Source organism: Pezoporus wallicus, unplaced genomic scaffold, assembly GCF_028554395.1.
Source record: "Pezoporus wallicus isolate ANWC-B61680 ecotype Strahan unplaced genomic scaffold, APGP_CSIRO_Pwel_v1 contig_4816, whole genome shotgun sequence".
Taxonomy (NCBI): domain Eukaryota; kingdom Metazoa; phylum Chordata; class Aves; order Psittaciformes; family Psittacidae; genus Pezoporus; species Pezoporus wallicus.
The window spans coordinates 1,476,502-1,488,696 of NW_026640990.1; the positions used below are offsets into that span (position 1 = coordinate 1,476,502).

A 12,195-nucleotide genomic window follows, 5' to 3' on the forward strand; every position below is an offset into this window, starting at 1 on the left:
ATTATTTAGTAAGGAAAAAACAAATCTGTGCAATACTGTAATTACATTTTCTCCTTATTTTTATCTGTTGGATCAGGATCAGAAGAACAGAATACACACAGCATTTATTAGTAGCAGTGTGAACATCTAGGAGCTGTTACCTGTACTGTCAAGTGGTGGTAATGTTGGTTGTAAATCCTGATTGCAGAAATCAGTCCGACAGCACTCGATTGTTCGACGTAACTGTGCTTTAGGTGAGTCCTGTTGAAGGAGAATTGAATAAAGATTCAGGTTTTGAAGTGATCAGCTAGGATGCAGACAGGTGATGCTATGGATACAACACAGCAAAGACAAAAGTTTAAGCTACTTTATTTTAGAAAAACAGTTTAACCTCACCACTTAATGTATGAGGCAACTTTACAGTGGCAGACAATCATTACCTCATCTATTTAGGTTCGTATTTTCTATGTTCACATTCTGGAACTCCTTCTACTTGGTGCACAGAAATAAATGGATCCTACTTAAGCTGCTGCTTCATACATTGCAAAATTTTTAAGCTTCATCAAAAGCAGTTAATCATATGTTAAATAAATGTTATTTATATATTTATATATAAATGCTCTTAAGACAAAAAAAAAGATGAATATAAGTTTTTCTCTTGCACTCATCATAGCAGCACTGTTTGCATCAAGAACATCTTGAGAACACCACATAAAAGGCGGCGGGACATGAAAATTAATCTGAAAGTAAGACACTAATATAAGTACAAGAACAATTTCAGGAGGTCATCATGACACCTCAGATCTGATCTGCAATAACCCTAAACATTCACAGCTGTAAATGAAGTCAAGAGTACTTGCAAAAAGCAGTGCTATCCACAGCTACATTATATAGAAATTCAAGTCCTAGAGATATTGGGATGGGGGAAGGGAGGCAAAAGGGAGGAAGCAACTAGCTGGTAATTACCCCTGAAAGATTTGTTTAATGTAAGCAATGTGACAAAAGAAAAAGCAAATCCAGTCTTCCAAAGCAATATTTATTTGCCCAGCTAGTGCTACATGTCCATGTTATAAATAAATCCTTGCTTTATTAACTGTGTTTTCAGTTCCAACTTTTATAACAAAGAGGTTTTAAAGGCAGCAGTCTGCTTATCATACCCCTTTAAACCAAGGGCAAGTTATATTCATGTAATTAACAACAGCTTAACTCTTCTACAAAGGAAAAAACTAAAGCTGTATGTCAGACAGGAAAACATACACATTTGATAAATTGCATACATGTTCATGAAACTTTAAGGGAGCTCTTGTGTAATCTGTGAAGACAACTCCTTACAATTATGCAATTCTGTCAGACAAAATGAAGAAAGCAAATAATTCAAAATTAAAGCAATCGAGAAATTCTGCATGAAAATATAAAATATTCAGATCGATTAGGTCAACTATAAAGTTGCCTCTTCAACTGAGGAAACGGCAGACAAGTAAAAGGTTGATGTTCTCTGTTCATTTTGTCAGTGCTTACAGATACTTTCAGAGAACTCCAACAAGCTAGGATACTATTTCAGTCTTCGCTCAAACATCATTAAGTGTCTCTTCTGCCACTACTCACCCACAACTGTTCAGTTCCATTCTCCTCAGTGGTAAACAGCAACAAGCAAAATTTATGATTGCAGTTGGAAACTACAGAGATTTAAACTGCTTATGCAGTTTCCCTACATAATTTCCTTTGGGGATCTTAAATTTTAATGGTATCTCAATTTTTTTACCTTGCACTGGAAGTCTGAACCTTCATACTTCATGCAGCCAGAAGCAAGTGTGGGTTCTCCATGTTCATCTTCCTCAACGATAGCAAAGCAGTGCCCATTAGTTCTGTAATAAACATATAATTTGTGCTTTACCAGCATGTTTGCTGTTAAATATACAGCATTAGCTGATCATGAACCCATTAAGAAAACCAGAATGGCAATATCCAGAAAAATTCTAATTTTAACACAGTTGTTATCATACAGCTTGAGAACAAAAGAGCCCCCCACTATTTACAGACAGAAACTGTTTTCTCCCAAGCATTGTCTCCTACATCCCCACCCCCAACTTCAGGATTGCTTGTATCCAACCACATGCATGCAGCTGTTTAGATCTAACTAAAAAGGCATACTGACTACAATATTATAGGTTAAAAAATAACAAAAAATTCACTTGTGCCTCTTCTTGAAACTGTAATGATAAGCTCTTGAAGAGAAATCCCAGTATGTGAAAGGCGGCTATTCAGCTACACTCTTCCCACATGAGCTTTCTCAAATATTCAGACTTAGAGCAAAACAAATCAATAAACCTCCAAACCCACTTTCTGAAGTTGTCAGTAGAAAATCTTCAGTTAATCACATAAAAAAAAAAGGGCATTTCAAGTCTCTATTATCTCTTTATAGAAATATTTTGATTTCTACATTACACCAAAATGTCAACAAGATTTATGTGGAATCCCAAACCAATTTGCAATAGTAGCTCCATGATTTAAATATATGTAAAACTTAAGATTTTGTTAAATAAATCAAAACTCATTCATTCCCTCAACAGATACTAAGGAAAACAAACCCAGAAATATTGTTGCTCATCAATAATTTATTTAAAGAAATGCAGGTTTAGTAAGCATAATGCCATAAAATACCCTCCACATGAGCACTGCCTACGTGTTACTAACTCTCCAACAGCTTTATTATCAGAATAAGGATCTATACAGCCATTGGTTTGAAGGGGAAAAAAAAATAAAGCCTATACTGACTGCATACACGAGGGGGCGATAAAAAGCAAAAAAAGTACATACCAAAGGAATTAAAATACTGGATAATAAGGGAACATTTTTTTAGGTGCAAAACTATTTATAAAATACTGTGTTTACATTCTAAAAGACAGCAGTGTTTATTCCACCTCCCTGAGTTCCACAAAAACTTATCTGCCAAGTGACAGCTTTAGAGAGGCTTCATATTAAGTGTTAAAGTGAAGACTCAAAAGGAGCAAGTAACGTTTTTCCCATTATGTATCTTTATATTAATTCTTCAGGAAAAAAAAATGGAGTCTTAAACACTGAACTGCAAATGAAGAAAAAAAAAGGAAAACCAAGGATATTTTACAACATGAGTAAAGCATCTTAAGCAAGAGCACAATCAGTGCATGGGTCTGTTAGAATTCTGATGCCTATCAAAATTAAAACTACCTTCCTGTCCTTATGTGTTCAGAGGATTTTCTCCCCACTCATCCTCCTCCCTCCCCCTGTCTTTCCTTCATACATTACAACTAATGAACACATAACAAGAATTCTCAGTAAATGGTTATGTTGCTAACATTACCACTTGACTACTACATGAAGAAACATTAGACTAAGCCAGAAGGTGGTCAGATCAGGTGGTTTAGATTTAGGTCATTTAAAACTCATTTATAAAAGGATACAGGTTACTTAAAACCTCAATCCTTAACAGCACTTGCTGGGCTAAATGACCAGTTGCGAATGCCTCTAAGGTATGATGAAAACAGTGCTGTTTAGATATGGATAACTGGGTTTTAGTTCTCAGCTCTCCACAGAAATACTGAGCTTCTAATCAGCTATGGTCAAATCACTTTACAGAACCTCAGCACTCTAAGAGTTTCCTCTCTCACAAGCAAAAATGAGCCTCTTCTATCCTGTATGCAATACTTACATGCATGTGTTATTAATAGCATCATCTGGACAATGTCCTGAGCAGTAGCACTTAAGAAAAGGTAAGGTGTCCTCTGGAGCAAGTGTTACTCCATTCGCTTGTTTCTTCTGGTCAGGATTTGTCTTCATTCCTGTGCCATGAAGCATGCTGTCAAGATTTTGACCTGGGCATTAAAAACCAAACCAAATAAAAAAAACATATTTTTGCATCTCTCTGGTAACTGTTCAAGAGCTTCACATGTACAATAACAGAATAATTATATTAACAAATAATTAAACTATACAAGACATAAGAATCTCCTCTCACAAGACTGTAGCAGAAATTTGAGACAATCACTTTGTTACAGAAATACCTATGTCAAATACTTTATATCTTAACCACAGATCTTCTAATCATAATCAATATAAACAGAAAGAGGATATTTTCCATTTTTGAGGTGGGACAGAAGAGTAGTGATGGTAAGAATTTTACAAAGAAAGTCTCTCTCATGCATGTGTTGAAAATCCAAATGCTGACCGCTTGATAACCACAACAGTACAATTTTATGCACGACTGAGCACACTTAATAAGCAATTTTCTAATTTTCTGAACTGAAGTCACTTTTTATGGATTCACAGTCTCATAGAAGAGCAGTAATAACTCCAAGATTTCTTGGGGTATTTTTATCTCTGTATGTATTAGTACTTCAAAACAGAGCTAAAGTAAATCTTGTTCACAAATTAATTTCAGTTAATGACATGAACATCCACACAAACGAGCTTTCACAGAATAAAAATAGGGATAAATTACATTCCAAGTAGCCCTCAATTTCTCAACAGAAAGAGAGTTAAGCATCATTTTTTTCCAGTTCATACTATTAACGTGCTTTTGTGAACTTAGGCATTCAGAAGGAAAACTCCATCTGTTTCCATCTTAGTGAAGAACACACAGGAAAGAAAAATGAGGACTGACTCACTTGGAACATGCTTTGTGACCACAACATGAGATGAGAACATCTTCATCCCTCTCCTCCAGCTTCACTACTCATGATTTTACCAACAGAAAATCTCTGTCTGTCCATCACCTAACAGTATTCTCTGCTATAAATCCTCAAGGTGTGAACCGAATAAAGCTGGAGGAGCTGTGAACAGACTACTGCCTACTCTGACACAATTTACAAGAAGTCTCTGTGGGCAAGATAACAGAGAAACCAGTCAGGACTGACAGAAGCTTTTGCAAACTCAGCTACAATTTGAAAAGTGGAGGTACCTCACTACCGCTCAAAAGATTTATCACAATAAAAATTTAAATTTATATAAGAATTTAAAAAAAAAAAAAAGACCAGGAAACTCATAATCTCTTAAGAGTTTCCTGTGGCTTCCTGTCAAACATACCGAATGCTAGCCGTAGAGTAATGACAGCATTACTGCCATGTTGTAACTTGCTTGAAAGATGTGCAGAAAATCTTGATTAAAACCCTTTGTACATACCACCCTCTATCACTCTACTGTAGCATCCACTATATCATTCAGCTAAATGTGCAATTAAATATTTGTGAAATTTGATCTTATTCTGAAAATAGCTGACTTGCAGATTTCCCATCTGACTAACAGAGCACAATCAGGCGTCCTGGTTTAAGCCCAGCTGTAACTCAGAACCACGCAGTCTCTCTCTCACACACACACACCCTTCCCCCCGCAGAGGGATGAGGAGGAGAACTGAAAGAATGCAACTCCCACACATTGAAATAAGAGCAGTCCAGTAACTAAGGTATAACACAAATCACTACTGCTACCACCAATAATGATAAGGGAAATAACAAGGGAAGAGAATACAACCACTCACCACACACTGACAGATACCCAGCCCGACTGAGCAGTGATCTAGCCCTTCCGGGTAACTGCCCCCATTTTTATACCCTGTGCTGTGATATGGAATACCTCTCTGGCTAGCTTGGGTCAGGTGTCCTGTCTCTGCTTCCTCCTGGCTTCCCCTCCTCCCTGGCAGAGCATGAGACTCAGAAAGCCTTTGGTCATACTAAACATTACTAATGAGCAAGTAAAAACATCGGTGTTATCAGTGTTGTTCCTAGGCTGAAAGTCAAAAAACACAGCACTGCACCAGCTACTAAGGAGAAAAAAATGACTACTACTGCTGAACCCAGGACACCAGTGCACTGTCCTTATTCAGGAATTTCCCTAGAAGTAATGAATCTGTACCTTCTTTAGATACAACCAAGAGTATATCCTAAGAAAGTACAGCACCTTTTACCTAAACCCTCAAATCACTTATCCACGGTTTATTTGAAATGTAATTTTCAAACAGTACTTCAGTAATGCCAGAGTTAAGCATTCCCGATATGTACAGACCATTAACAAGAAAGTTCAGTGTTAAGATAACACAGTCTACCTGTGCAATATGTATTTTCAATTTAGCCAGATGGAATTTTGCATATATGAAATAGCAGCTCCTCCAACTGATACCTCTCTCCTTCTACAGATATCTTCCCAGCAAAAATTTTAATATGGTGCCACAGACATTACACAACATTCTATATTCACATTTACCTGCTTAGAGAACAGGTAATTCTACTTAATATTTAAAGGAAAAGCCACTGCATATGTACAAATATTGCCTTCCCTTCTAATTTCACTGAACTACTAAGGTATCTTTCCCAATTCATATGGCAAAACACCCTTTATCTTCAGGGACATTCTACATCTTAAAAGTCTGAATACTTTATGATCTATGTCTTTCAGTCACTCATCTATCTTCCTACCCTGAACACAGAATGCAGCATTTTTTTCGATTTGTCAGAATAGAAATCAAGGAACCCTGAAAGCATGGATGGCTTCTTCTAGCTCAGAAAGGCAAGAGAGAGAAGATTTTTATACAGGTCTGGAGTCTTTTAAAGCAGTATTATTCTTCGTAAAGTAACACTGAAGCATGACTACAGTATACCAAATACTAAAACTGAGATGAAATACATTTTTCCTCTTAATTTATTATGATGGACCGTATAACAAGATTTATGAAGAATACATACCAAACAGAACCCAAGTGAGGTAACTGTATTTTCAAAGAACCAGCACCTTCATCTTTTGTTGAGTTTATACAAGCAAAGATTTTTATTCAAAGTAAAACCAGACTACAACTTCATTATCTTTGTAATGTGAAACAATACTCTCCTGTACCTTGTTTTCAACCTATAGGTAGTATCTGAATTACATAAAGAAGGCAGGGGAGGATAACTTCACTCTTTCATTTTTACTTTCTGTGACTGTAAAGAGAACTCTTCATTAAACAAGAGCTTAACTGAGTATCCAGAAAAAGAAGAAAAAAGGAAAACATTTAGACTGCTTGGAATCAACTCAGAAGAAAGGTTTTATTGTCCCTAACTATAACCTGTATTGCAGTACTACGATTCAAGCTCAGCATTACAAGAACTATTGGTGTCTATCCTGAAGATGCTAGGTATGGGAAAGGGAGTTAAATGTGTAAAATTACTTGGTTTCCATGCACCTGAAATCTTGTGACACTACACTACTTGATGATGTAATTAATGGCTTCTTTACCGTGACACATGCAGTTGTCAGCTCTGCACTGCAACAAAAATCTTACATAACCTTTGCAGATATAAGTGCTATGCACTAATACACACAGCTTCAAAAGAAAAAAGGCTTTCACAGAAATAAGAGCACCCAGAGGTTCCAGGCACAGCAAAGCTTCTTCCTCTATTACTTCTTACCCTCCACCCGTAAACTGCTGGGGCAAAACAATATACATTAGCAGCAAATCAACTATGAAACACTGAAGGACTTGTTCAAGATCCTGAAACAGTTTCAGCGTGTTTGTCCAACCTTGAGAATGACAGTATGATATACATTTAATCACACAAACTGCTCTATGATGTCTATTTTACCACATTAAAGAGAAAATAAAACCACAGAACTTTCAATGAAGTATTGGAGAATTGGTGAGCTGAAACATTCTCCTCTTTTCACGTAACCACAGCATGACGATAAAGAGAAACAAGCTGATGGGACTTCATGTTCCCAGTTTGTCATTTGCTCCGCCCCACTACAGTACTATCTCATACACACTGCATTAGTTTTTCATGAACAACTGCTACAGATAAGAAGACATTTCAATGGCTTTCTGTTTAACTTTTATTTAATAAAGTAGAACAATGCCTGCCAATGTATCATATCCAGCCCTTAGTTGAAGATATATTCAAAGAACTACTTCCTGCAATCCTAGAAAGTAAATTGGATCATAAAATGTCTTTTAAAGAAGCACAGCATATTAAAAATACCACTAGGACAGAAATCTAAGTCTACTTGAAAGCATGGCTTCAAATACTAGTATTAACACAGATAATCTTAAAAAAGGTACTGTGACAGTAAGGTTTTATTAACCACTAAAACCTGAGCTACCAAGCAGTTGCAGCTCAATGCCAGGATACATACATAATTTCATTATGTCTTCTGATCTAAGAAAAGATTTGTGTAACCCATGAAAAACCCAGCTCTATTAAGAAATGCAGAGAGAGTAGTAAGTGAAAAAGACAGAAGCCAAATTATGCTTATAATTTCTTATTTAACTGTATCTCCCCTACCTCCACAAATAAAGCTGCAAATGCTAATCTACTAGCCCACAAAATTCAAGTTATTCAATTGCTTCCTGAATTGAAATATAGATATTCCACATAAATACATTTTTAGTCCAGATAATGTTACCCTTAAATGTGATTTATCTTATCAGAACTACAGTACTATCAGAATTTTTTTGTAGCTACTGTGATCCAAGATTGTAAACTCCAATAAATTCAGTATTTAAATAAAAAGAATCTTTGTCAAAAGACTACCTCCACCTGCCTTCTTGCTGGTGTTAAAGCTGTTTGCTAGTGCTAGCTGACACTCAGGGCTTGCCCACATCAGGGTCTTCTCATAAAGAGAAAAAAAACAGATAAAAGTGGTTCCAAAGCTCTTTACGTTAGATACACCTTCCTTATAAACAAGACATACTTTGAATTTTTTTATGTGTCAGTTTCAAAATATTTTTTTCTTGCTTTAGGATGGAGATACTGCAAAATTACCCACTTTAACGAGTACATTTCACCTTTCTAACCTATCTCAGACTTTCATAATGATTTAACATGTACTGCCATGAGAATGAAACCTCAGTACAACTGACAGCTAGAGTAGAATACTAGTAATTTTTATTAGAACACATAATAATTTAAAAAAGCTCAACAACAAAAAAATGAAAAAACATTTTTATGAGTACAAAGAAAATATCTTAAATACTTCTATGAGCTCTATGCCTGACATTTTAGGCATAATTCTCTCTATAGTGCTTTTTTATATATCATGCCTGGGATCTCCAAAGACCAGGCATGTTAGATTAGCTCCCTCTAGCAGCACTGGTTCCTAAAACTCACAGCACGTTCCCAGACTACTTGGTTAAAATCTCTCTCCACCACCCTCCAGCTTTCCCATGATCTACACCAGTGCTCAAAGGCAGGCAGGCAGGCAGCCCCTGCTCCCCTACCTTCCCAGAAAGCAATACCCAGCCTCTTCTCCCACTTCCCTTCCCAGAACCTTCCCAGAAAGCAATACCCAGCCTCTGCTCCCACTTCCCTTCACTAAAAAGTCATTTCTGAAGACTACTCTCTGTTCCTATGTGTTCAGTACAAAAGCCAGACACAAGAATATTTTATCTATATTTTATTAAAAAAAGCAAAAATACACCATGTTCTAATTTAAACGGACTTTTAAAGAATAAAGTTACTTAAAACTAAATGTGAAATTATAAAAATTATATAGCCTTCAAGTAACCCATTAAATTATTTTGAATCAAATATTTATGATACATGTTTGCTGCCCATGCTTTAAAGACGGATGCAGCCATTAACTGGTGAAATCACTAGTAAACAGAACTATACTGTCCTCAGGGAATGAACCACCTTCTGACAACTCTTAAGTTCCTCCTGCAGATTTTAGAACATCTCTTTATTTCAAATTAGTTGAGATGTTTAAATTCAGTAACTATTTCACCTGAAATTCTGAAAGTGCATTAAAAAAAAAATCTATATAAAAATCTTTGAATAAAAGTAAGTATGACAGTGAAATCAAATCTCAATAGGTTTTTTCGGTTCACTAGTGGACAATGCCAACTTTTTAAAGTATTTCCATTTTTAATGTTAACACAGATTATTTTAAAATTTTTTAACAAACTTTTCCTCATACATATTGAATGCTATTAATACATTTTTAGTCAACTAATTCACAAGGATTAAAATACCAGTTTTCTGTGGTGTCTTTGAAGAACACAGAAAGGGGTGATGAACCACATATCTAACATTACGTCATATAGTGAATTGACAGTAACAAAGAACAAAATTTATGAGAACACATTTAAGTATACATTATGTTCTCTAAATATTCTGTTAAATATAGTGATTAGTTATGCTGATCAATGCATTATAAAAACAACAATCTCTACTTGGAAGTAAAACATTTTCTGAACTAAAAACCCGCTCTAGTGGGAAGACAAAAGCATTTACCACAGACCTCAACTGTAACTGAAGGTGATAACCTCTTGCCCTAGATGAGCAAGCGTAGGTAGATGAAGATGCAGTGTAAGTCACAGGTCTGAAGATACTGCAAAGACCTTCCACAGCAAGAAAGGAAATAAAAAAACACTTTTCTTGAAAAAGTTGCTATTAAAACTGACCATCTTATTTTTGATCACTTCTCAACAGAAGTGAAAAAGTCCAATCAAATGAGTAATGATTATGTCCCCCTGCTCCATAGTACCGACCTGAGAAACAAAGGCTGTTCACTAACTTCATGGAATTGCCTGTTTCCTGCTGTTGGTGCAAGAGTATTTTCACATTAATCAATGCATGAAGCCACTTGGTTTTTTAAGTTACCTGTTAACGGATGGGGTGAGTATATATACATATACTTACACAGACACACTTGCTACTTCATTCTGTCAGGTCTTGATAAGCCCTGAAATTCCTGCCATTTGAAGAAGCCTCCAAAACAAGCGAGCAAACCATGAAGCTTCAGCACCAGTCACTGAAAGTAAACATGCTGGGAGTTTCTACTCTCTCTGCTTTTCCCTCCTTCTTCCGTAAACCACAAATTCTCTTCGATTTCTCATACCATGTTCTTCTCCACCTCTATTGGTTGCTTTATGATTCATTTTTTGCAGCATCCTGCAAATATTTTTCCTTGTTGAAACTACTTTTTCCACTTTCAATTACATTACTTAGAGTGTTCACCTTAGATTTCCTCTTTCCTACAGAAGTTCAAATATTTGACGATTATCAACTTCCCCCCCCCCCCCCCCCCAGCACAACTCCTCCATGAATCTATGGACAAGAGAGGGGCTTGATTGTTTTTCTATTCATCACTGCTAGAAACCAAGCATATTTCATATGTTTGAAGACAAGCCCTTAGGCAACTTGCATCAAAGAATCGACGTGGTTTCAGCAAGCTCAACTTTGCCATGGCTTTCAGAATTCACTCAGTATCGATTTGAAAGTCAGAAATATTCCTAAAACAAGGCAACTTCTTCTTTAGAACCAGGCAAAAAATATTTACACAGTCTTTAAACTTCATTTAGTTATATTATTTATTTGAAGTTACTTATTGAAGCATTTTTAATAAATGTGATCATAGAAGGAGTGAATGTAATTTAAGTCACTAATAAGACCTAAATAATTTTATTATTGTTTCTGTTTGTATCTAGAGAGAGAAAAAAAATTTTCCTTCAGTTGACACTGCCTTTGAGTAAAACTCTGAATATCGACTAATGCCAACAAGTAACCTTGACTTAAGTACAAAGAACAAAGCCTATCACTCCCAACTGCTTCAAGGGAAGAAGCTGGCATCTTCTGTAAGAAGCAGCAAAACTTCTGGAATACTAGCTGAACAAGCTCCACTGCAAAACACTATGTCTATGAGTATTTCAGAGTGCAAGAGACCGCTAGTAGCCACCTGGTACCAACACCTGGTCAAAACAGAACCAACTTCTAAGTTAGACCAGGTTGTTCACAGTAAATCTGGTAAAGTTTTTACTGTCTCTAAGGACGGATACTGCACAACCTCTCCAGGCAGCCGGTTCTAATGCTTAACCACATTCACAGTGAAAAGCTTTCCTAATTTCTCATCAAAATTTCCTTTAATGTGATTTTGCCCATTACCAATCTAATCACCTTACAGCTACTTGTAAATATTTGTAAACCTGTACTATAACCTCCGGCTACACCCAAACTAGTCCTATCTAAACAGACTGAGCTATTTCTTGACAATTAAGAATTTTATGTTCACAACAGGAAAAGAGACTGGCCTTGAGAATTTCCCTCTCCCAACTTAAATAATGTAATAAAGATGGAAGAATCCTGGATTTAAGTTTGTTTTGTTGCTTTCAACCTTGAAATCATTGCTACAATAGCAGAGCTTAAACTAAAACACAACGTTTTCCCCACTCCTGAAATACACGTGTGCATGCATACACACAAACACACAGAATGA

General features: G+C 36.1%; 1 protein-coding gene across 2 annotated transcripts in view; it reads right to left on the reverse strand.

Annotated features, from left to right (window-relative positions):
• The window catches only part of BMPR1A (bone morphogenetic protein receptor type 1A), an 81,035-nt gene that overhangs the window by 7,341 nt on the left and 61,499 nt on the right, over positions 1-12,195 (reverse strand). For both annotated transcript variants that reach the window (XM_057421517.1, XM_057421516.1), the window contains 3 exons: positions 3,668-3,830; positions 1,742-1,844; positions 141-240 (listed from right to left, as the gene is read on the reverse strand). In XM_057421517.1, the coding sequence (XP_057277500.1) occupies positions 141-240; positions 1,742-1,844; positions 3,668-3,830 (366 nt within the window). The remainder of the gene's footprint in view (positions 1-140; positions 241-1,741; positions 1,845-3,667; positions 3,831-12,195) is intronic.